We start from the raw sequence: 25,953 nt of genomic DNA, 5'->3' as shown, positions 1-25,953 counted from the left end.
AGGAAATGAGATAGCATCTCATCCTTTTACAAGGAAAGCAAGAATTGAGTTGCCCAGCTGGCATTTTTAGTAGTATAATTTATTGCTGTCATGACAGTGTAGGCTGACTGAAACTTTTTTTCCTGATAAAGATTTTAATCTTGTATCAAATCCATCTTCAGTCAACGTAAAAATAGTTGTGTAGTGATCCAAATTGATGCTTAGATAGGGATAATGTTTACCTGCTGTATAGGAGGAGATCGAGGATTAAGTGTTGAGTTTGTATAAGATACTGCGAAGAATGAGTTTTCTGTACAAATGCCAAGAAAACTACTCCAAATATTTGACAGGAAGTCTTCAAACTGTGCTGCATTTTCTTCTGGTCTTTGCTCCTTCAAGATCATTGTCAACAAAATAGTGAAATTACTGCTTGGTTTTATCCTTAATTTCAAGATGCTTAATGTAAAATATATTTCTGAATTGTTTAGAGGCCCCAAGTGTTTTGTTATTTCTAGAAGATAATATACTGCTTTTATCCTTTGGAATAATGCAGCATACCTTAGAAGACAATTTGGCAAGTTATCTTGGCAGCCTTGTTAATCTTCTTTAGACTATTCTGGGGGCTCAGGTGTGTTTATTTTAAAGCAGTACAAGTTTCTGTTATCTTGAGGTGCATTAGAGAATGGTATGGTCAGTGAAATTTATTCGGTTTGTCCAAAGGCTTATCTGAGTGCATGTTCACGATATGATAGCTTGAGTGGTTTGGTTACCTCCTAATTCAGTGATTGTGTGCTTAGACCAGAGCCCCAAGCTCGCAGTCAGAAAACACTGGGAGAGTGCCAGCACATGTGCAGGATGTGGTGTGCTTCCACTTGCTGCTTTCCTGTTGTCCTGTCACGCACATCCCTATGCTCCCCATTGCCTTGTGTTACTCTTGGCTGAAAACTTGTCTTCATCCTCCTTTACTCCCACTAGCAACAGAGCTGTGCTTTCCCACCTTGCCCTGGTGCCAGCCCATGGTTTGAAGCCATCTCTGTAAAGCAACAAGGTGGTGATGGGCAGTTACTGCCTACTTTGCTGTGTACAGAGCAGTTACCTTTGCCTGTACTGCCAAGCCACTAGTCATCAGCTCTGATGGAGACATGCACTTACCTCTTGGGTAAGTATCTCCAGAGAGAAGCATTCTAAATGTGTTGGTTTATTTTTGTTATGTCCCTGTTGCTTTTCACTGGTTACACTGCTGCTTGTGGTACTTTCTATGAGTGTCCCATACTTTTTCTTTAGAGCACAATATCACACAGGGATAGTAAATGTTAGCAAAACTAACACTTGAGTTGTAATGGAGGTTAAAAGTGAAGGAGTTCACTGAGCATACACAGCAAATAGTTACTTTAGTGTTTTCCCCTTTCTGTTTGTCCCCTTCTTTCTCATAAAATGAAGAAGTTTTTGCTTTAGAAAGCATTGAGTCACTAGCAAAGCCATGTTTGCTGCAGTGAGTATCTACTCATGAGAGGCAGTTGGGCTTGCTCTTACTAGAGTAGTGGCATTGATGGCATAGATGGTCATGGTTATGCAGATTTGCTTCCAGTTTATCCCATAGTCTATAAAGAAGATGCAGATTTGTCAAGTGTGCTTTTCAGATGGTGTGCAGTTTTTCCACCACAGTTGCTAACTTACTAAAATACAACAATTCCTTAAATTTAATCTACTTTGGACAAATATTTTCTGCCCATTTTTTTCCATCCTTGAATTTATCAATTAAAACAGAGTTGAATTATGCCTTCTAACTCATGTTTGGTTTTATGTTATGATTGATTATAACTCCTGGATTTTTGCCTATTTTCAGGTGATTTCCTCCTCCCCCCCCACTCCCCCCTTCCAGTTACTCACAGTCCCTGGTCTGCTTAGCTTCCAAGTTTAGAGGAGATCAGGTGCTTTCAGCCCAGTACAGAAAAAGTGCATAAAATAGAGTACTGTTTTGTAACCCTGACTTGATATTTCAGAGGAGGAAATGAATATTATTGAGGAAGGCAATATTTATTTTTAATTTTTGTTTCTCTCTGAATAGGAGAATTGTTGAGTTACTGAGCTTGTGCATTTGTCCTGGGAGAAGTGTCAGGGGGTTGGATATAGATAAAAATCTGCAAGTATGTGCACCCACATGTTGCACACTTAAGCTTAAGAAGTATTTTTTACCAGTATCTAAAGGCTTTCTCAGATAAAGCTGTGAATTCTTCTTTCCCTTTGACCATCCTTTTTCTTGTAATTTAAAACCAGAGTAAGTTGGTTGTGGTACTAATTATATTTCTATCATCACAACTGGAATTATTATCAGTAGGTGCAGTTGTTGTGATTCATACTTTTTTAGACAATTAATTGAGATGTGTGTATGGAGGGAAACAAATTAATCCGTTGTCTCTGTAATGCTCTGTGCTTAATTAAATAAATCAATTTTCCTTCTTTTCAAATGCATACTATGGTTCCTTGAACTAGCATCTGCTGAGTTGTTTTAGTCATTGAAGATACTGTCTGAATCATACTTGTGGTTTGGCACAGCTTAATATGTATAGGGAAAACTGAATTTTTTGCGCTGCTAAAACGTACCATGTAGTGTGTAGCACTTGTTCAGTACACATGCTACCACAAAAAGGCAAATTACTGCCTTGAAAATACTATCCCCATTAGTAGTGGTGCTATGATGGAACATTTAACTATTTTTTGACATAGTTTGACCAGAACAATCAAAATTTGCCACGTTCATGTTGCCAAATAAATTCAGAGGACTGTTAGCAGGGAGGCTGGATGCTGCTTCTTCTGATGGACTTCTGTGTCCCTTGGAAAGTATGCCCAGTCTTGAGTAAATTTGGCTTAGTGACAGCCCCATGTTCATCAGTCTTCTGGATGCCCAAGATTCTGCAAGCAAATAATACTCATCCTGTTGTCAGTGGAAGAGGAGTAGAAGTCAACCTAGTCCTTGAATCAGTGACCTGCTCTCATGAAAATGTGTAACTTTTGCTGTTTGAGTTCATCGTTTAAGGATGAATATGTGAAATGTGAGTCAGGATAAATACTTAAGTGTGAAATCCCAACTGAAGGCTCTGTAGACGTGATGCATAGTGTAGAGTTTGTTGTTAGCTCCTTTCGTAGTGCTGTTTGCAGTGTACACCGCAGCCAGGTGGGTCAGCAGCAATGCAAAACCCGCCTGTGATGTGTGACGCTGTGTGTGAAGTTGTTCTGCTTTGGGGCTTGGCTTTTTAGGAGACATTTTGGTTGTTGCTTTTAAAATTGAATTTCTTCAGGCCTATCAACTTTAAAATGTATTTTGGAAATTAAGACTTTGAGCGCCTCTGAAGTGCCATCAAATGTATTGCCTCCAGGCCGTCTTTGATCAGCATTTCACATGTCATAATATTTACCAGCAGTCTGACTGTGGCCAGGCTGAAATGCATCTCCTCGGATGGCAACAGTGACTATTTAAGGACTAAATGTTGGCAACGGGATTTTTATGGTTTGTTTATAAAGAAATAAAAATATTACAGTTGCAGTGACAAGTAAACTTGCATTATGTATAGATTACTGCAAGAATACTTCTGTTGGAATTGTTTTGGAATGAAGCTGTCATTTCAAGAAGGATGTGAATTTGACAGTTATTTGTAAAGTCTGGTGTCTTAGATTTGTTTAGATTTCAGAATCATCACATGGACTTGTTAAATTTGTTTACCTTTTTTTTTTTTTCAGTACCTCAGTTGATTGGACCTATTCTTAAGTTAGGTTTTCAAATACTGACCAAGGATATTTTAAGGTGTTTAGAGAGCATGAATGAGTTGTCCCAGTGTTTAAACAGATCATCACATTAGTGTTCAATTCCTGGCCTTGTCTCTGGCTTAGTTTGGATAGGTTGCTCTCTGGCCTAGTTTGGATAGGTTGCTTTCTTATTGGTAAGGCAGCTTGTATACCTTGTATATGTTAAAACCCAGTTAGAGTTTCTATTGTATTTAGTACTTTTTAGGAAAGGGGAAAAAAAATGTTTACATTGTCTTAGTATTTGTGTTATTCTTTTGCAACAAGTTTGTTTAAACATAATTGAATTCAGGGGAGAAAAAAATCCCACAAAATTATTGTAGTAGGATTTACTGTTTCAGTCAAGGTATTCTCTTAGTAGAAATTCACAAAAGTCAGTCATATGCAAGCAAAACACCCACACTGTATAGTTTTGCACTTTTTCTGCTTTAGGTGAATTATAGTAACACTTCATAGCTGTATTAATCTCTCTCATTAGTTTGCAACAGAAAAATTGACCTTTTAGAGGGAGGCTTAAAAAAAAATTAGTAACAAAAGAGACAATCTTCTGTTCAAAAGAAGTTCACCTTTGGAGAGATGCTCAGGAGACAGAGGTGGCTCACAAGACAGAGACTGTGTGTTCTCAATGCAAGAAGCACACTGAGAAGTGCAAGCATGACTGTTGGCGTTCCTGAACAAATAATTTACTGTCTGTTCCCCCACTCTTTTCCTTCTACACCTCAGTTCTGGGCACCATCAGACTTTGTGGCACCTTTTAGTGGTACCTTTGCAATGTGGCATAGGGAGGACTGTGATTGGAAGCAGGGAACTCTTTAGAAGTGCATGGCTATCCAATGTCCAAGCTGACTGAGGAGTAGGTAGAAGGAGAAGGTTGTTGCATAGTTGGTGTTTAAATTCTAGGTAAAAAGGTGGTGTTTTCTAGACTGGGCAAAAGATGTAAAGTTACAGCAGTAATAATATCAACAAAAGCAACGGGCGGCTGTTAGCCATTTGTGCAAGTTGGCAGCTTGTTTGAGCTATCTAGCTACTAATACATGTTATAAAATATATATGTTTAGTTAAAACAGTTTCCATTTCTCCCTGGTGGAGACTGCATCATGTTTTAATTTCTGCAGTTGTTTTCCCAAAGCAGAGATGTTAACTATTGATGTTTTATTGGTTCTTTGAGACTTTTTCTGCTGTTGCCTTCATTATCATCTAACTGCTAACAGTCATGAGAGGAGGAATTGCTGACTTGAAATCTGGATGGTTTTCAGTGAATCATTTCTCTTCTAGGCCCTGTCACTTACACTTGTGTTCAGTTACATAGTGCTGGTTGTCCCGTGTTTAAGAAAAGTAGTTGTCCTGGAGCCTAGTTACCAACAGTTACCTGTCAGATGAAGACTTTGAAGGGCATGATATACTTTTGTATGGGTCTACAAAAGATCTGGATGTTTTTGTAGGATAATCCCTCTTTAATACTGTGCCTCTTCAGGGAGAAATGACCTGAATGGGTCACCCACATGATTTCGTAGGAATATATTAGTAGCTCCCCATCATTTCACGATGACTGCTGCTGTCAGTATCCTCAGTTACAGGAGATTTGCCTCTGCAAGGAGCAGTCTAGCTCAGCTATCTAAAAGCTCACATGTAACTTCATTCTCAAAAAATGTTCTATCTCTTTCAGCTGCTTTGGAAAATCTCTTTCTAGTTTTTCCTTTTCACTACTTCATTTGACTAGAAAGGATCTAACCATAATTTCACATCTTAGCATGTTGTAGCACGTCATGTCAAAAGCAAGCATTTTTGAAAAGCAAGATATCTTTGAAAAACCTCCTTTAACCAAAAAAAGTTTATTTCAGCTCCACTTAATAAATGGATCATAAGCTTTTTCAATTCAAAATCATGGTCACAGTGGGACTTTTTAAAGTTTGTTCTGGAGGGAGGTCTGTGTTCTTTGTTTTAATGGATAAATTCAGAAAGTTAGTATCTTCCCCACCCCTCCTGCAAACAACATTTTGTTGAAGTTTAAAGACTGAGCTTCTGTGACAAGCTAAATCTTTGCTGTGCTTTTGTGAGAAATGTTGAGATGCTATCTGCTAAATCACAGGGGCTGCTGTGTAAGCACTGTCCTTCAAACTGGCCAGTAAATCTAGACTTGTGCAGTGAAAGTGGGATTAAAATTCATTTTGATCTGGCTAGGGGAGAGATTTTCAAACTGACTTTGAAAGAATTATTTGATCAGTTGTACTTAGCTGTGTGCCCTGGAGCATGTAGAGGCACCTTGGTTTAGAGATAGCCAAGTGGTGGAGGCCTTTTCTTTGCTTGCAGTGTGTCATGGGATTTCAGACTGTAGCCTGGATGCTTTTACTGTATGAGTTTTGAGGTGCTGTATTATCATGGTATTTTGGATGAAACACAAATTGCAGGTCATTTATACTAAGACATTATGAAATAGAATGCAAGCACCAACATGCTGATGAAAAAAAGTCTTCAAGGGCTTATATAAGTGTACATGGCTTACATTAAAAATAGTAAGGTATGGCAGTTTAATAACAAGAGCCAGCAGACTGCAGAATGTAGTTTGTGCTATAAGGGTGGTAAGTTGGAAAAATATTTGTGGAATCACAAAAAATATCTCCTCATATCTTTAAAGAATATGGATGGATTTTCTTTTTTTTCCTTCTCTTGAAAGGACATGAAGTAGGATCTGAAAAGAAAGCACATTCTGTCCTCTAAATTACTTGATATTGCTTCATTTCATAATGAATATCATATTTTCATCTGTGCAAGGAGAAGAAGCTTTGAAAAAATTAGCAAAAGTGAGTGCATAGGAGGAGGCTGGTTTTTATCTTGGTGAATTTTGCAGCTGCAGACAGAATCTAAGGGTTGTGTAGTATTGCTGCATTTGATTTCCTATCAGGTGGCTGCAAGCATTGGTTCGTCTGATAATCGCACTGAAATCTCTGTTTCCTTAAATTTAACCAGCAGGCACAGTCTGTTTAAAAGGTCTGATAAGTGATCAGGTGTGTTGATCTGCTCAATGGGATTATGTTAAATGTTCCTGAGTACAGTTCTATTCTCTCAAGGCAATCTGCTTGAATGAGGCATATTAGAATCAGAATTGATTTGTTGGTATAATGAAGCATTACAGCTGTTGATGTATTAAAAAAATGAATGACATAAAATGTTTTCTACTATCTGAGGGAACTTTCTGTATACCAATGTATCATGTAGAATATATGCACACATGTGTATTTGTGTATATCTAAAAAGGTGAAACAGTATTGAAAATTTGAAGGTAAATGCAGTCAGAACTACCTGCCAACTATAGCTGGTCCCCACACTGATACTGAAAATGTAGTTATGCAAGATGTTACTGCTTAATGGCACTCAATATCAGAAGTTTCTTTATCAACAAGCAAGGTACCACACACTGTAAATGACATGTAACAGTTTGTTGATCAGTTCAGTAGTTAATTGCAGCTGAAGAACATTTGCTTACCTAGGCTGGTCTTACTCTCATTCTTTGAGGGAGCTGTGGATTTTAATGAAGACAGCCTAGCAGTGAATAAACAACCTTCTATGCAGTTGTGAAAAAACAAAACCTCCAAACCAAAATACAATTCACTCATTTAATACCTAGCTCTCTCTTGAAATAGTGCAGATTGTGTAAGTGTACTGTTTTTTTAACATGCTTTTTATTTAATCTAGTTCAATACCAGATGGAAATGATGCGAAGCCTTCGCCATGTAAACATTGATCATCTTCACGTTGGCTGGTACCAGTCCACGTACTACGGCTCTTTTGTCACCCGTGCCCTCCTGGACTCCCAGTTCAGTTACCAGCATGCAATTGAGGAGTCTGTAGTTCTCATTTACGGTTAGTATGAGGTTTCCTTTATTATTCTTTTCCCCTCTTAATATTATTACTACTATTTTTGTATTCTCTCTTTTGCCTGTAAGAGTAGCCTGGCAGGCCTTTTCGAGTAAATACCAACCCTGTGTCTACAGCAGCCTCAGCAGCAGCTAAGTCTAGACAGGGTTTCCTTCTTTCTGTTTATTTTTCTTGCTATCAGAGCCCTGATGTGTACGTTTTGGAATGCTGGAGTAGCTGCTTCATTTTTATTCCTTCATCTCCCCTCCCTCGTCGAAGGGGTGGTGGAACTCGACCAGATGTCTAACAAACCCCGCTTGCTAGCGTGTCTGGCTCTGTACGTGACTGACCAATCATCGCACGACTTGCCAAGTTTTTTTTTATACCTCTGACAGAAGCATACAAAACCTGGACTGTTTCTTAGCACAAAGATTTTTTTCTTTTCTGCCTATTTAATGGTGTTTCCTCAAGCTCTCCAGACCAGATGTTCTGTGCTGTATCAGAACCGTAGGCAATTTAACAGCTTTATAGCCTCCCCCTCCCCAAACACTCACAGTTTGCCATATCTGGCAGACTTGCATATAGTTTCCAGCTGAGAAGTAAATGTAACGTCCTGAGTATCTGTCAGAAAAAATACTAATGAATACGATCAATCTTATGAGCTGCCCCAAAATTGTTTCAGTATGTTAACAATTGGATTACAGTAAAGAACAAGTTGTTAAAGTATACTTATATTGGCTGGAAACATTGCATCATCAGACCTTGATGAATTTTCCACTTGTTTCAGTCTATTTTGGTTTTCATTTTATCACCAATTGCTAAAAGTTTTACTGTGTTAAGTTTCAGACAACATGAATGTTAACACAGCTTTTATTCTCCTGTTGGCATGCTCCAGCCGTTATCGTGCTGCAAGTGTTAAGCTTCTTTGTCCTAGGAATGTAACAGTTTGTTTAGAAAACTTCCCCCTAAATTCAGTAGAGTATGTCAAGGCAAAACTAATCATTTATATACCACTTACATTGTTATGCACGTAGCAGCAGGGCAACTTGATCTGAATTAGCTCCTTTGCTACTCTGACATTACTTTCCCCCCCATTTTTGTTGCTATTGTATAAGGTAGTTTAATGAATATTTTAATTTACAGCAGGGAGAAAAAGTCTTTATTTAAGCCTGGTAGCTCTTACACACATTCTGTGGATAGTTCATATGAAAAGAAAACAAAATGAATGGGAAAATTATGTTGTGAGTAGAATGGGTCTAGGTCCCCCAATGTTCTCCAACTTAAGCTTATTAATTACTTCACTGTACATAGTTGGATGTGTTTTACATTTCAGTACAATAGATTTACATCTGCTATAATGTCTTTTCTGTGTTGGTTGTCTTAACTTTTTTAGTAGGACTACTGAGATATTTTCCTACTGTTCATGTCATTCAAGGCAGTCTGGGCTTAGTAATAATATGCTTCCTTCATTTTTAATAATAGATCCCATTAAGACTGCTCAGGGGTCTTTGTCACTCAAGGCATACAGGCTGACTCCCAAACTGATGGAAGTCTGCAAAGAAAAAGACTTCTCTCCAGAAGCGTAAGTAACTTAAAAGAGTGTTTCCTTGTAGGCTTTGCTGAAGTGCTTGGGAGTCAGAGTGGTGCATGGAATGATGAAATACTGTGTTTTAAAATCTGTTGTAATAGTATGTGCTAGGGAAACTGGATATGTATGGATAATGATAGATATATATACTGATACAGTGGGCTGAGAAGGCATAGAAGTCTGTCTTTGGACACCTAAATAAGGGCTGAGGTGATGGAAGTTGAACTGATTTTGGAGATGGTCGCTGGACTGGCTGTAAGGATTGTGGTGGAGATAGCTGTATCTGTGGAAAGAGTCAAAAATATAAAAAGAGAAATGGAGAAGAGGAAATAGTTGGTCTATCCTTAAGCTCATTTTTTTTTCCCAGAAGGAAAACTGATCAGGTATTCTGGAATAGCTGTTCTTCTCTATTTATTCCAAATTAACTCCCCCGTGTGGATACAATCTTCTGGAGTAAAGCAGGGTAATTACTCTGTTTCAAAAGATTAGCTGTTTATAGTAGATGGAGGCCTTAGCTGTCATCCTTTTCCTCAGATTGGCATTCAACAGCAAAAGCACAAGTATTTATTGAACTGCCTTTGTTGAGGAAAACCGGAATCATTTCATTGCGTGGTGCCTACACATAACATTTCCGTGATGAACAAACAAATCCATGCATAGTCAAGAAAAAAAGGGGAGGGCAGGGGGAAGGCAGAAGGCAAAAGCTTTTATTCAAAAATCCAATATGCATTGAGAATATGTTTTCTTGGAAATGTATAGATCATGCCTTTATTTCCAAATGTTTTTAAAAGTATTACCATCTATTTGATTATAAAGACATAGCAATAGCTTCGATTGTAGAATAAGAAAATATGTCCTGGAATGTTGTATTTTAACAGTTTTGTCAATCTAATTTTGCTCAGTAAAACTTTTAATTATTCAGCTATTTAGGGAACTTTTTCATTGTAGTAGTTAGGATTTTGAAGGTATTTGTGTCATGTGGTAACTAACTTTTCACTTCTGCTTAAAAAAAACCCCTGATGGCAGGGAAGGGGCAGAGTTAATCCTGTCAGTACAGTCTTTTGCGGCAGGCTTTTTCATGTAAGTAATGTATTAGCAAGCAAACTGACTGCTTGACTTTTGAGAGTTTTTCCTAGAGCAGCTTTTCCTTGTCTTTATAAACGTGAGGTTTTGCCATGCAAATGCTCTCTTACCAAAACTTGACTCGTGTTTGATTGTGGCACTATGGAAGGTTTTTACAAGATTGTCAATTGTTGGAACTACAATTCAACATCTGGTTACTTTAATAAATATTTTCAAACTTCATTTCTTTTTTTTTGCTTCCACAGCTTGAAAAAAGCCAATATTGCTTATGAAAACATGTTTGAAGAGGTGCCCATCGTAATTAAGAACTCATACCTTATCAATGTGATGTTGTGGGAACTAGAAAAGAAATCTGCAGTAGCCGATAGACATGAATTGCTCAGTCTGGCTAGCAGGTAAGTACTTGTTACAATAATGGATGTATTTTTATTCACTTTCCCAAACCACAGTTTAACACCTTGGGTGAAATCCCAGTCTTATTACAGTCCATGGAAGCTTTGCCTTGACTTATAATAGGGTTAAGACTTTACCCTTTCTGTTCTTCTGCTGAAGGAAAAACTGCATGGTAAAACTTCAACATTTAATTCAAGGACTAATCTCAGTCTGTCATTCCCATCTACTTGTTCTACTCTGCTAGCAGGAAGCATTTGAAAATGAAATGAAATGAAATCATAAAGCTCTATCAGAGAAACTGCCAGAAAGACTCAGACTGATTGCCGTAACAGCCTGCCTCCGTGATGTCAGAATCTGTTGAAAGAGTTTCTAGAATGAGCCTAACTTTGTCTAAGAGTAACTTTTTATTCTTGTAGCACTTTGCCCTGAAAAATACATTTGCAATAACAAAGTAGGCATGACTTGTAGCAGTACTACCAGAAATTTGGTGGTGCTTAAATCTCACACAGCAACTGTTCTGACAGCGAACTGGATTACTACTGGGCTGACCAAAATAACCCGACAGACAAAATGATGCAGTATTTTGTTGCATGTAGAAACTGGCACGTACTCACTAATAGGTTTTTGGGGTGTAACTTTTTTTCTTAGTGTGAAAGCACTGTCTCCCAAGATTCTGATTCCCTCTCACAGCCAGGTTAGCTGATTAGCTGAATACAAATAATTTCTTTTCTTTTTTCCTGCTTTCCAGTCCCCTTGCCTCACACCCCCCCACCCCTATGTAAGGCTGTTGTTAACGGACCCATATTGCTGGTCATCAGTGTATTGTCCGAGTTATCAGAACTTCTCCACTCTATTTTCTTTGCTTGAGCTTATGTGAATACACCAAAGGATAGATAGCTTTTAGAGAAATTGATCAAGAGGGCACAGGTACAGGGTTGAAACCTGGCAGGAAATTTACAAATGTTGCAAGAGATACCTGACAAACCTTTTGACTAAGTTGTGACTTTGCACCTTGGAATTAATGAAGTGAAGAATTTTTGCAGAGAAGTTCAGTCTCTGTGACTTTTCAGGCGTTGTGTCAGGCTCCTTGCTTGATCAAAGATCACAAAGCTTTTACCATCTGAGAGGGCAGGCACTGTATGTACAAGATGACAGTGATTCCTCGTAAGCTCTATCACTTCACTGTGAGCGGAGGACTGTGCTGAGAACACAGCAGGTTTCCAGGTGACCTGACATCATTGCCCTTGATGGTTTCTATGGTTTCAGTCCCATAAAACATGTTGAGATTACCCAGTACCCTGGATCCTAGCAGGGGCTGCTGCTAGTTGAGCGATACAATTCTGGAAATGGAAATTAATTTCTACAGATCACAAACCACAGTTGAATTTTTTCATCAGCTTTACACCTTATGTGATAACTGTTCCATGCCGCTGCCCTAATTCAAGATAAAAGATAAGAGCTGTACAAATTAATTTCCTTTCTAGAATGATGTTGTTAACAGCCTGGTGCAAGAGAGGCTTTTGTGTTGGTCTTCATATCAGTAAACAGGATTAGAAGTGAACAAGAAAAACACAAGCCCAAAAGAAAAAAGAGATCTTGTGTTTAGGAATCCTTTGCAACAGGAAAACAAAGGAGATTTTTTTTCTTGGTGCATCAAAGTTTCTTTTCAGTGGATGTTTTCATGGAGCAGTGCAGAACCGATGACACAGTTGGAACTGGATTTTTGATAAACCTGGTTAAAAGTGCCTTTTCAATTAAGTGTGTGTCTTTGAACTTACCCAGTTACTATCCCATGTAGTGGCAGAAATTTCTTGAGCTTATTGAAGTCTAGAATTTCCCACTAATGGGGGATTAATTAAATGGATTCATCAGTTTACAGAGGTATTTCTAAATTATGTCTTTCTTGGCAGCATTCTTCTCACTAACCTGTTTGAGGAGCTTAAGGTGCTTAGTTTGGTTTGAAAGAGAGAAAGGTTTGGAAATTGCCCCAGTGGGTTTATTTGAACGTCTCCTTTAAAAAAACCATTTGCTAGTTGCTTTTAGTTATCAGACAGGTTAAATTCAGTGATACCTTACATTGGTATAACTCAGCAGCTGGCAAATTAAAACATTCTAATGCTCATTGAGTCAAAGGAGAGTGATTTATACTGCCTACTGAAATATTTTAACTAGTTTTTACTTGAATTCAACTATGAAGAATTCTCTGTTAAAGAATATATTGCCTGAAGTAGGGGAGTTCAAACCTCCACCATTCTGGAGTTTTATTTTCACTTTGCATTTCCTTATGTTTGTCTTGGAATAGTTGTGACTAAAACAATTCAGATCAACTTTCATTTTGATGCATATCCTTCTCACTTAACTTTGCTGTTGTAGAAATTAGCTGGCAGTAAATGTAAGGGTACTTGCTTTTTTAGGTTTGGGGTTGGTTGGGCTTTTCAGGGGTTTGGGTTTGTTGGGGTTCTTTTTGGGGGGTGGTTTTTTGGTCTTTTGGGAGCATCCCTAAACTGTTTTTTAATCTTCTGAAGCAATGGTTTTGGCAATGAAATTACTTACCCATAGTTCTTCTCCTCTGGAGAGTTTGTTTCATCAAGCTTCTCACATGTTCAGCCACCCACTTTGTCTGAGTTTGAAGCTGTACCTATTTGAGGTGCTTTGTCTGTACCATAATATCTTCTTTTGAAGTGCATTTGTGATAATTGTGTTGAGTAATTTATTTTGGGGGGCATAAATTTGTGTTTCTCTTGTAAAAGCTGAATTCAGTGGAACGTTCTAGGGAAAGAGGTTGAAGGCAGAACAGCACAAGGCTAGGAAGTAATAGCAAATAAGGCCTTTTGCTCAAACTGTTATCCTTCTGCTACCCTTAAGGACCAGAATGTCTTGAAGACCTTGGAGTACTGCCAAGCTTTTGATAGAGACTCAAGAATTAAGATCCTGTCAGATAATGTTCCAGATCTTCAGAGAAATAATTACAACCAACTTTCCCGTTCTCATCCATCTCTTGCCTATTCTATTGATGATCTAGTTTAAATTAAAAAGGGCTTTTTTGTGGTCTAGCTTCATAATGGGGCTGTTTTTATAATATCTCAATTTGTCTCAAGCAATTTTTCTAATGGTGTGCGTCAGTGGAAGCACACATGTGCTCAACATTTACTGCAGTGACATCTACTTCACAGATGCGTTTTCCAAACATCAGATGCAGTATTTTTGCAAGAGTGACAGGGAGGCTTACTTCAGCTTTTGAAAGCAATATTAACCTTTATACATTGTACTGCTTATGCAGAAATCTCAATGTGCTTAACGGATTATTAAGATAATTATGAAAAGCTCTAATTTGCAGATGAGGGAAGCTGACACAGAGAGGGTAAATGCGTTGCCCAAAGGCACACATCAAAGTCGGAGCAGAAGAGGGAAGGGAGTTCAAGACTCCTGACTTACATATCTCATTCAAACAAAATCCTCTTAAAAAGAGCACAGGTTGAACTTGGGCTGAAATGCTGAGATGTAAACAAGTTCTGCTAAGTGGTGGGAACGTTCCTTAGAAATATTTGATCAAAAAGATGTGCTTTGCCCAGCAGTACCTTTCTAATCCACCCAAAGCTGTTCCCACCAGGAGGAGAAATGCTGCTCAGGGTGGCACCTTTCCTAAAAAACAGTGACTCTGAGAGGAGCCTCAGTAGAGCTGATGTAAAGTGGAAAAACAGAGCAGCAGGTACAGTAGTTTCTTATGCTTCCTCTTGGTGCTTCCTGTTCTCACGTTCTTTAGCCTGGGTGCAAGCAAACTAGAACAAAATAAATGGAGGGATCCATCTATGGTTGACTGTAGGAAAGTTTGGGGAACTATCTTCTTTGGACACCTCTAGCCTCAGAAGTGTTATACCTGAAATTAGGTGCTTGGGTACAGCACAGTGGAGGCTGGGTGCCTCTGCTCTCCCCAGGGCCGGTGCAGGTAGGTGAGTTTTTCTCAAAAAATGTGAGGTTCGCTAGCTGTGTGTAGAAACAGTTAAAACTAATGAGCAGGATATGGGGAGCTGAGTAGGATGTTAACTGCTGCCTCTCTTTGGAGCTTTGGTGTCTGACTGGAGGCTGCATTTTGGATGTTTCAGACCTTTAGTGAGTGTGTCTCTGGAGTTGTTTCCTGATTAAAGATGCTGAAGTAAATGTGGGCTTCATGTGTAGCTCTCCGTTATGAATCCTACAGAAATGGAGCCAGTTTGAGGTTCCAGCCCCAGCAGCTTGCATCATTTCTCCCTACTGTCCCCATTTCATCTCTACACCCCTCCTGCCTCAAAGATTTTTATTCCCTCATCTGTTTCAGAATATGGCTGTACAAATAGCTTGTGGAAAAGTCTGCTGGAAAAAGTCAGGCTCCCACTCTTCCCTTCCAGCTTTTCCTTCAGTCTCCCTGAAAAAAAAAAAGAAACCCCAGCAGAGGGTGGTTTTGCATTTACAGTAGACTGTTTCACTGGAAGAGTTTGAAGTGTGCCCACGCAAACAGCTGAATCCATACAGCTGAGAGTGCTGTAATCCTTGGGCAAAGAGGAAGGGAAAGGCAGGAAGATCCGCATGCTGGAACCTCTTAAACTAGCTTTGCTGGCACTAGCAAACTGCACCTTTGCTTTGCTTGAAGGACATCCGCAAAGGGAGGCTCTCAGGAAGAGGGAGGCTTGCATTTGAGTCTCTTAGATCCATATCCTAATGGGGTGCCCTCCTGTAGCAAGTGACCAACAGGTTTAATTAATGTATAGTTGGTGCTTTCTCCTTCTATGGAGACTAAACCATAACTGCTGAATGCAAGGCTCACCAGTGGGGAAAAAGACAGGAAGGACCATCGTTACCTTCAGATTAGGCTACTCTGCCCACAGGTTTATACTTCTCACCCTCAGAATTATTTGACCTTTGTTTTTGATAATTGCTAAACAAGGAATCAGAGGTAATCCTTGTGTCAAAGGCTTGATTTTGTACCTGCCCATTGGGGTGAAGGATTATACCCAAAAGCAGAAATGCACAATATGAGAAATTGCTTGGAAAGCTTCACTTTCTAGTCTGTTTGTTGGCTTTTGTTTGTTTTGGTTTTGTTGTTTTGTTTTTTTTTCTAAACAGACTTTGACAGTTGCCCTTTGACAGTTTGTATGAGCTTGTTCCTTTCTATAATTTTTTATTGTGTCAGCCAAGCTACACAGCTAAGTCTCAGATGATAAATTTCTGAAAGTTCTAGAGGTCACTCACTACAGGTGAGCGGTCCCAAAAACAATTCTTTTTGGAGGAATATTCTCATTAAATGTGTAAGAGTCCACCTGACAGGTATTTTTTGTTGTCCTAGCAGCAGAGGAAGCTTTATTCTGTTTCTTTCCCTTTTTATTATCTTTATTTCTCCACTAAAAAGAACATAGTCCTCATGTGGGAACTTACTGATGCCTAGTGTGTTAGTAGTTCTGCAGCTGGTATTTTTCACCATGAAGATTCCCTGGTAGGGTAGGGTAGGATAGGATAGGATAGGGTAGGGTAGGGTAGGATATAGGATAGGATACAATACGATAGGATTAATCAGGTTGGAAGAGACCTCCAAGATTGAGTCCAACCTATCATCCAACACCATCTAATCAACTAAACTGTGGCACCAAGCACCCCATCAAGTCTCTTCCTAAACACCTACAGTGATGGTGACTCCACCACCTCCCTGGGCAGCTCATTCCAATGGCCAATTACTCTTTCTGTGAAGAACTTTCTCCTCACCTCAAGCCTAAACCTCCACTGGCACAGCTTGAGACTGTGTCCTCTTGTTCTGGTGCTGGTTGCCTGGGAGAAGAGAACAAGCCTCACCTGGCTACAGCCTCCCTTCAGGTAGTTGTAGAGAGCAAAGGTACTTGAGGTCTGGTTGTCTTTTGGAGCTATCTTTGGAACTATGTCTTTTAGTTCAGCTTCAGTGTGTGCTCAGGTCATCATCACTGGGTGATCTCAGCCCTGACTTGTTTCTGATGAAACTAAACTGAAAATAGGCTGTAGGATGCCTACTGTGTTTCAGATGCTAGTGGACATTCTGAACCATGTCAGAACTGGTGATAAGAAACCCATGCTGAAACACAGTAATGTGGACATTGGTTTTTCAGAACTGGCTGTTTTCCTTCATAAATCTGTACCTGTTGGTCTACAGTCCTCACCTATCTAAATGTAAACTCAATTTCATTGATTCTTTTGCTGAATCAACTGACTGAAATGCGTCCATTATAAATGCAGTTCGTGTATTAGTGGTGACCTCAGGACAACAATGAATGCAAGTGCTGAGCCTCATGGTATCTACATCTACACAGTCTCAAGCTGCACCAGGGGTTGTTTAGGCTCGAGGTGATGTGACCCACCATAGGTGAGGAGAAAGTTCTTCACTGAGAGAGTCATTAGCCATTGGAATGTGCTGCCCAGGGAGGTGGTGGAGTCACCATCCCTGGAGGTGTTCAAGAGGAGATTGGACGTGGCACTTGGTGCCATGGTCTAGTCATGAGGTCTGTGGTGACAGGTTGGACTCGATGATCTTTGAGGTCTCTTCCGGCCTTGGTGATACTGTGATATATTTGACTACCACAGAGCCCTATAGGAAAGTGTCTTGGGTGAGATGTGAGCAGCATTGGATTTTATTTTATTTTAATTAAGGCTATAAAAATTATTTTAAATTTCTTTTTTCATTGCATTGATACAGAGGAGTCAGCTAGGTATCTAGCAGTGTGATCTTTGAGATCTGCTATAGGGGAATGCATGAGGTAAAGAGATGCCTGAAAGAACCTTTGAGCTAAGGAAGTACATGATGAGTCTTATGGGCTGGAGCAGGGCAATTTAACTTTTAAATCTCACCAGAGTAAACTTCAGCTGAATGAAACTTGCTTAACATACATTTTTATAAATTACTTCCTATTGGGGTTTCTTTTTTTTTTTTTAAGAGATGGAGAGAAAAAATAAGAATATCAATGACATGAGAACTGAGGAAAAAGCTGGTCCTGTATTTGCAGCATACTTATCACTTCATGTCTTAGTTCACATCTGTTTAAGTTATCTGTTTTTAGCTTTTTGTTTCCTTGGCAATGAGAGCAAACACTATATTACTGCAGCTTCTAACAATAACTCTCTGTTTCTGTGTTCTGCTGTACTAAGCTGGTCCCAAAGTGATTCACATAAAATCATTCTTTGTAACCAGCTATATTTCACATGGACACTATCTGTAACATGATTGTGTATTCCTGATGTGCACATACCCTACAAGGCTATTAGTGAGTACCTGCATAGGCATTTCTGATAGTATCTACTTCTAACACTAGCTCTTTATAACATAAACTCTATAAAAAACTGAAAATATGCACAGTCCTAGCCATGGCACTATTCCACAGTTCTAAATATCATGTGCTTGAAACATTAAACCAAAAAAAAAAAAATCCAACCCAGGAAGTTTAAAAATAATTATTGTAGTGGCGCCTTCCTTGCTGCTGTGTAGCTGAAGTCCTCCTCACCATCTGCCCTGTACACAACTGAGATGTAAAACTCTGGCTTGAAAACAAATTGTGATCTGAAGTTACTAGTGCAGCCTTTTGTTTGGTGAGCAGGCAGCTCAGCTAGTGAAATAGCTGTCCCAGTATTTGGAGGCAAGAGTGTCTTTAGATAATTCTTGACAGGTACCCTCCAGTTCCTCAGTATGTTGCCAGCTTCTGTCTCCAGCTAGGAGTTTTGTAGATTTGGGGAATAATTTACACTTGAGGGACACCCTTAGCATTGTGTGTGGGGTTCCCTTTGTCCTTCACTCCTGTCTCTTCCAGGTAGAGTGTCCCCACTCATTCGTCATTGGAATGGGCTGCCCAGGGAGGTGGTGGAGTCGCCATCCCTGGAGGTGTTCAAGGGGAGATTGGACGTGGCACTTAGTGCCATGGTCTAGTTGTGAGGTCTGTTGGAACAGGTTGGACTTGATGATCCTTGGGGTCTCTTCCAACCTTAGTTACTGTGATACAGTCCACAGGTTGTAGTTTGGCAGGAATGCATTGTAAAAAGCAGAAAGAAACACAGATAACATGGAGAAGCAATAACTAAAGAGTATGATTCTGACATAGAAGTGCACCAAACTTTTTATTTTAAAGAAACTCTCAGGAGTAATAGTGGATTTCAGTTGAGAAGGAATAGGAGTCAGTTTTGTGAGTCACTGGTCTTCAGCCAAGTAGGACTGGGTAATGCTCGCATCAAAGCAAACAAACTAGCTTCTGATGGAAGGGATCAATAGAGAGCAGTAAGTATCCTTTTACTGCACTACCCTGTCAACACAATTTAGGATGAATCTTGTCTCCATGGGCACCAACCTAAAAACTTCCAAAACTTTAACTTGGAAGCTATACCTTAAGTTGAACATTCCTGCAGAATACTGAATCCATTGCTAAAAATGGTTACAATAAAAGTTGTTTAACAGACTGCATTTGTCTGGCCAAGGTAGTAGTTCGCATAACTAGAGCTGGACACACCCAGCCTAGCTGCTTCCATGTTGCCTATGGTACAGAATGTGGAGCTGGGCACAGCGCTCCCTCTCGGGAGAGAAGATCAAGCAATGTCTGCTAAAGTATGATAGACAGTTAATGAGATGGAGTTCTGAAGAATATTTAACTATCTCTGCAAACATACAGTTAAATACTCATGTAAAATCCATGGAACTAAACTACTTGAACACATCCCCTGGAACATTGTTCGAGGTTGCATGTCACAAAAATATCAGAATTCCTCTTTTAAATGTTTGACCTGCACCTTTAATATCAGTAACTTCACACAGGGCATTGTTTCTTTCAGAACTGTGAGGTTCCCTGCAAAGACCACGCTCAAATAGGCTATTCCTAATGTGGCAAAGATATTAGAGGAGGAGATGCTGTGTATCACCAGATAAATATCTGAACAAAGATAACCACAAACTTAAAGATTTGCAAACTGTGCCATTAGTGCAGAAATGCTGGTCAAGTGACTTGAAATTCATGTTAAAGTTGAACAGATTTTAAAACTAAATGCAGTCTTTCACACAAGTTTCTTGTATTTCAGTAATCACTTAGGGAAGAGTCTGCAGCTGCTGATGGACAGAGTGGATGAAATGAGCCAAGACATTGTTAAATACAATACCTACCTGAGGAATGTGAGCAAGCAGCAGCAGCAGAAGCACCAGGTTGGTACCATGGGAAGCCTGTGGGAGAGGATTTTATTTTCCTCAAAATGCATGTTGGGTGGTGTTATCAAAGACCAGATGAATTTTGATCTAAGCAGGATAAAATTCTTACAGAAACATTCTTTAAGTAGATACATAATATGACCTAGATAAGTAGGGAATTATCCAGTGGATTCACTTCTGCTAATAATGTAGTGGGGCTTGATCTTTCTTTGCTCTGCTACATGTTTGTTCGTGATTTATGATAAAATGACAACACTGATATACTAAATATGTATACTGTGGACACAAGGATTAGAGGTTTAGTAAATGAAAGAGCTGAAACTACAAGTGAACTGTTCCAAAACACACCGTGTTTTAATACCATCACATGTAGTCATGCATCTAGAAATAAAGAAACACAGAATCATAGAATTGTTAGGTTTGGAGGGGACCTCAAGGATCATCTAGTTCCAACCCCCCTGCCATGGGCAGGGACCCCTCACACTAGATCAGGTTGCTCAGAGCCAGATCCAGCCTGGCCTCCAGGGATGAGGCTTCCACCACCTCCCTGGGCAACCTGTTCCAGTGTCTCACCACCTTCATGATGAAAAACTTCTTCCTAATATCCAATCTGAATCTACCTATTTCTATTTTTTTTCCATTCCCCCCACATACTTCATATTTAAGACAGTGGACTGTTCTCTGATCAGAAATGAGATTTTAGTCATGTCTTGTATCAGCAGATAGTGATACTGGTATGCTGATTTTTAATTCCTGATGCCAGAGGGCCTCTATAAAATCCAAAATAGTCTGATGAGATAATACTGAGTATGGAGATGGGCTTTAGGTGGCCTGCTTTATCAGAGGAGTTGGGCAAAGTGACCTCCAGAGGTCCTTCCCACCTCAACTGTTGTGTGATTGGGAGATGGTGTTGCTTTATTTGCTGTTGCTGCATGTGACAAAGCTGTGCTGTGTCTAACTACGGAAGAATGCTGGTGAACTGGGGGGAAAAAAGCACCGTGAGAATGATTTAAAAGCCCAGAGAGCAGATTTTGGTGAATGCAATTTACTTAATGTGATAAATGAAGTTAATGAATAACTTGCTTACTCAAAAAGTACTTGCATGAAAAATAGATTTAAACTCTTTAATCTTGCAGACAGGCATATGGCAAGATTCAGTATCAGCCAGCTGAAAATGGGCCAGGCTGTTTTAAAGATAATATTGCAGGTATTGCTACACAAAGTAGCTAATTATTAAAAAGAGCACCTGTGGTTCATGTGAAATGCTTTATCACTGACCATTTTTAAATCAAAATTGGCTTTTTTTCACTTAAATAATGTCTGGCTTGGACAGGAGGTACTTTAGGGAAGCAGCACGTGATCGGTGGTCTCGCCTGGCTTTGTAATTCCTGAGGATGAAGAAGCTCCATGCATGTTATCTTCAGAAAAAAATCGTTTTCCTTTGTTGCCTAATTTGAAAAGAAAGATGACATCCACTTCAAAGGGTTTGGTTAATAAAGGAATCTATTTATTTTGAAAAGCAGAGCAAAGTAGGTTCCATGGTGTCTCACTTCATTTCTTTACTAAACCGTAGCTGCTTCAGTAGTGGCTCGTTGCAGCATAGTTAGTGGTCTTAACTTCATTTTTAAAATGGAGCAATTGTGATTAAGAGCAAGCTGTTTCAATAGAGAATAATAGGCAGACTGCTGAGAAGTGAATGGGGTAATGCAAAGGAAGAAGCAACTACGTGCACTTCACATACAAATATGGTCATTTAAGATTTTATTTTTAACGTTGTCTAAAAACATGTATTTGTCACTACTGCTGGGGGAAAAAGGGATTTCTCTGGAGTATACCACCATGGATGAACTGATTTCAGACTCTTGTGCACAGATACATTTAAGTATGTAAATGTACATACCCTGTGCTCCTTGGCTTATTTATTTGAAATATTTGGGGAGACCTTATTGCTGTCTACAACTACCTGAAAGGAGGTTGTAACCAGGTAGGGGCTGGTCTCTTCTCCCAGGCAACCAGCGCCATAACAAGAGGACAGAGTCTCAAGCTGTGCCAGGGCAGGTTTAGGCTTGAGGTGAGGAGAAAGTTCTTCCCACAAAGAGTAATTGGCCATTGGAATGTGCTACCCAGGGAGGTGGTGGAGTCACTGACCCTTGAGGTGTTCCAAAAAGGATTGGACATGGCACTTGAAGCCATGGTTTAGTTGTCATGAGGTGTTAGGTAATAGGTTGGACTGGATGATCTCTGCGGTCTTTTCCAACCTTATTGATTCTATGATTTTGTGAGTGAGTGTGTGTGTGTGTGTGTGTGTTTTGAATATGAGGGCTTTGATAGACAAAGCTTGTGACTAGTTCCTGGCTATGACATTCAGTATGAAATCTCAGATGCCTGTTTTTGAATGTATGCACTTCTGCAAGAACAAATGTTTATTCAATAGCTGAAGAAATGGTCTACTTCAATTTGTAGAAGCTTGAGTAATCTACATGGGCAAGGGAAGCACTGAAAACAAATCTTGTTGGGTTTAAAATTTTATTTTTTTTTCATTTTTTACATAGCAGAATAATTTCTACAAACTGCTACCCTAATATATCCTCTGGTAACCCACAGAGAAATAGAATCAAAGTGGCAGAATGGAGAAATTTGTTTTGTTTCAGCCACCACTGTGCTCTCAGTTTAGAGTTTATATTTTCTTGGGCTTATAATACCTTATTTAATCAAGTTCTCTTCCCCTTTCACATTAATATTGTTTTGACCTTTAACTTGCATAAAATTGAGTATTTCTGCTTTATGTAGCTATTTCAGGTCATGACTTCTCATACCTATCTATCCTGACCTTGTTTTTCTTTCTTGTGTGGGGGAAGGGCAACAAAGCTGGTGAGGGGTTTGGAGCACAGCCCTATGAGGAGAGGCTGAGGGAGCTGGGTTTGTTTAGCCTGGAGAAGAGGAGGCTCAGGGGAGACCTTATTGCTGTCTACAACTACCTGAAAGAAGGTTGTAGCCAGGTGGGGGTTGGTCTCATCACCCAGACAACCAGCAACAGAACGAGGGGACACAGTATTAGGCTGTGCCAGGGGAGGTTTAGGCTGGATGTTAGGAAGAAGTTCATCACAGAAAGAGTGACTGGCCATTGGAATGTGCTGCCCAGGGAGGTGGTGGAGTCACGGTCACTGGAGGTGTTTTGGAAGAGACTACATGGGGCACTCGGTGCCATGGTTTAGTTGATTAGACAGTGTTGGGTGATAGGTTGGACTCGATGATCTCGAAGGTCTTTTCCAACCTAGTTAATTTTGTATTCTGAAACAGAGACCTTTATCTACAATGCTGTACTCTTTTCATCAGATCCAGTATTTATCTCTCTGAATATGTTTTAAAAGATGAATGCCACCACCTCAGTACCACATCGTTTTCCAGTGCCTCACTTATTAAAGGTGCCAGTGTGGAAGAAGAAGTGCTTGTTAGCAGTGAGATGAAATTAGCTGTGAGTTGCTTTTGCATTATATGAAATAAACTGAATGGTGCTGAACAAGTATCATTTTTTTAAAGCATACCTTCTGCTTTGGTAAAGAGCACCTGAAAAGGAAAACTTTTTGCTGCTTTACAAGTCCTGTTGCATTCCATTTCTGTTGCTTTATTTTCAGTACCAGCAGAGGCGCCAGCAAGAAAATATACAGCGTCAAAGCCGAGGAGAACCTCCTCTTCCCGAGGAGGACATCAACAAACTCTTTAAACCACCACAGCCACCTCCAAGGATGGAGTCACTCCTTATTGCAGGTACCATCCTAGCAGCCTCTTCAGTGTTCTCACAGACGAATGTTAGCTTCAGAAAAAGTGTACTTGTTACCTTAGAAAGCATTGTAATTTTTCATTGCTGTCCTGGTTTAGAGCCGGACAGGTCCTCCATTGCCCCGAGAGGGACAAAAGAATGTCACTCACAAATGGATTGGATAGTGATGGAAAGTTTAAATGGAAAAGCAAGTGGTGTGTTACAGAAAACTATAAAGCGTAGTGGCAAAGATATCCCAAAGTGTACAGAGTCCCAAAGGCCCTCCAGCACTTCCGCTCTCCCCACCTGAGGCTCTACCCAAAACCCCCCAAAGTGGGCTCTTTCTTCCCCAACCCACTGCTAGGCTAGTCTCAGGCTGTGTTTTATAAAAGTGATAGCTTAGGGTGAATCATCTCTTACAAGAGGAGGAATTGAAAACTACACTTAAGAGTTTTCACCCAAAACACTCCCTTCGTTTGTTCTCTTACCATAGTCAAGGGAAGAATTGAAAGCATCCTCTTCAACTTAGATTAACTCAAGTTTGGGGATAAAGAACACAAAACTTAGCTCTTTTGTCTCTGAGGCATTTAAAAACTTTTCAAATAGAGCATTCAATTGAGAGTTTATTTGTCTTCTAAACAGTCTTAATTTTGATTAAAATGGCTTCATGTATTGCTATTTCTAGCTATCAAGGGAAATAACTTGTAGCATTATGTGTATAAAAATGTTTTGATGGGCATATCTGATTTGTAAAGCACTGACTTCATACCCTGGTGATTTTTGAAGGAGCTAATAAAGGAAGATAACAGGTGGGGGGAAAAAAAAGACTGCAGCAAAGTGTCAAAGAAGAGTACTACAATTTTAAATCTGCTGCTACTGAAAAAGATTTGCTGCAAAAATTTCAGTAGGGACAGGAGATGCGTAAGACCAGGACTGGAATGCAGCCTTGTGGTGTTTTTAGAGCAACTAAACTGAACAATTGATGTGATTAAGATTGCAGTGCAGCAGCAAGAATTGTTTATTCTTTTGATGTCATAAGTCTTTTCAGGAATTTGTAAGTAATAGAATTTTAGGGAAATGAAGGGGGTTTGGGACATACAAACCTACCTATCCTGCTCATTTAGTTTCTTCTTCCCAAACCCATTTGGGAATACTGAACATGTAAAACTATTTGTCAGGTGTAGAATGGTTGAGCTGTTTTGGTTGCTTCTGACATAGGTCTGGAATGCTTCGTGCACATTTGGCTTTTTAAAAACTGTGTTCTAAAATATCCTTCTGAATTTCAGAGCTGACAAGTTTTTACTCTTCTTTCCTATTGACAGGTCAAATTAATACCTACTGCCAGAATATTAAGGAGTTCAATGCACAGAACCTGGGCAAGCTTTTCATGGCTCAGGCTCTCCAAGATTACAACAATTGAAGAAACTTTGCCGTAGCCCTCAACAAGAAAAGTTAGTTACAGTTTTATACTGTACATGATCCTCTTGAAAGTTTGTTGTATTGGGAAGAGAGTCTTGCAAAACACACTCAACTTGGTTTCTGTAGTACTGTGCTTTAAGAAAAATAAAGGCAAATTTTAATGATGTTCTAGCATTTCCTTATTTGTGGGCCCTATTGGACGGGAATTTTCTGTGGTCACCGCAGGTTTTCTAAAGGCTTGGCAGTTATTCATGTTTAGTCATAGCAAATAATACAGGTTTTATTTTACTTGGAATCTGACATCAAACCAAATTATTACAAATGTTCAGCATAGCTGACTTCACAGAAGAAACTTTAAATCTCCCAGTTTGGGTTGAGAGCTTACAACCATAATGTGCACGTGGAACAGTTGCTTGGTTTTATTGTCTTCTCTTTGGCCAGCCTGGACCTCCTATACCATAGATTTTTCATAGACTGCACATTCAGAACATCCACAACTGGTGTTATGTGGAGACTGATCCCCACCATATCCTGTGTTATTTTCAGTTGCCACCACCAAGTGGACTGAAATTCAGTGATGCTACAGAAGTCTTCATGACAGAAACCTTCAAAGGTTCAATACATCGAATAAATTGCACCTCACACATCTTGCTGTCTTTGGATTTCTTTTTTATTTTCCCCTTGAGTTCTTCGTTGCATGTCATTGTGTGCTAAGTTCTGAGAGCCTAAAGCAGCCTGAAGGAGTGTGGTTTGGTCTTTTAAAATAAATAACGTCCTCTAAATTGGAACAGGTTACCCAGGGAGGTGGTGGAGTCGCTGTCCCTAGAGATGTTCAAGAAAGGTGTGGACTTGAGGCTTTGGGACATGGTTTAATGGCCATGTTGTTGTTAGGTGGATGGTTGG

The 25,953-nt window shown here is 39.6% G+C and overlaps 1 protein-coding gene across 1 annotated transcript in view; it reads left to right on the top strand.

Moving 5' to 3' along the window:
* The window catches only part of EIF3H (eukaryotic translation initiation factor 3 subunit H), an 83,184-nt gene extending 57,516 nt beyond the window's left edge, over nucleotides 1–25,668 (top strand). The window contains exons 3-8 of the mRNA XM_054167412.1: nucleotides 7,474–7,641; nucleotides 9,118–9,217; nucleotides 10,552–10,701; nucleotides 19,748–19,868; nucleotides 23,507–23,639; nucleotides 24,954–25,668. Coding sequence (XP_054023387.1) covers nucleotides 7,474–7,641; nucleotides 9,118–9,217; nucleotides 10,552–10,701; nucleotides 19,748–19,868; nucleotides 23,507–23,639; nucleotides 24,954–25,051 — 770 coding nt within the window. The 3' untranslated portion in view covers nucleotides 25,052–25,668. The remainder of the gene's footprint in view (nucleotides 1–7,473; nucleotides 7,642–9,117; nucleotides 9,218–10,551; nucleotides 10,702–19,747; nucleotides 19,869–23,506; nucleotides 23,640–24,953) is intronic.
* The last annotated feature ends 285 nt before the right edge of the window (nucleotides 25,669–25,953 follow it).

This window comes from Dryobates pubescens, chromosome 14, assembly GCF_014839835.1.
Source record: "Dryobates pubescens isolate bDryPub1 chromosome 14, bDryPub1.pri, whole genome shotgun sequence".
Classification (NCBI taxonomy): domain Eukaryota; kingdom Metazoa; phylum Chordata; class Aves; order Piciformes; family Picidae; genus Dryobates; species Dryobates pubescens.
The sequence above is the reverse complement of the archived record's forward strand: the minus strand, read 5'-3'. Positions and strand labels throughout refer to the sequence as shown.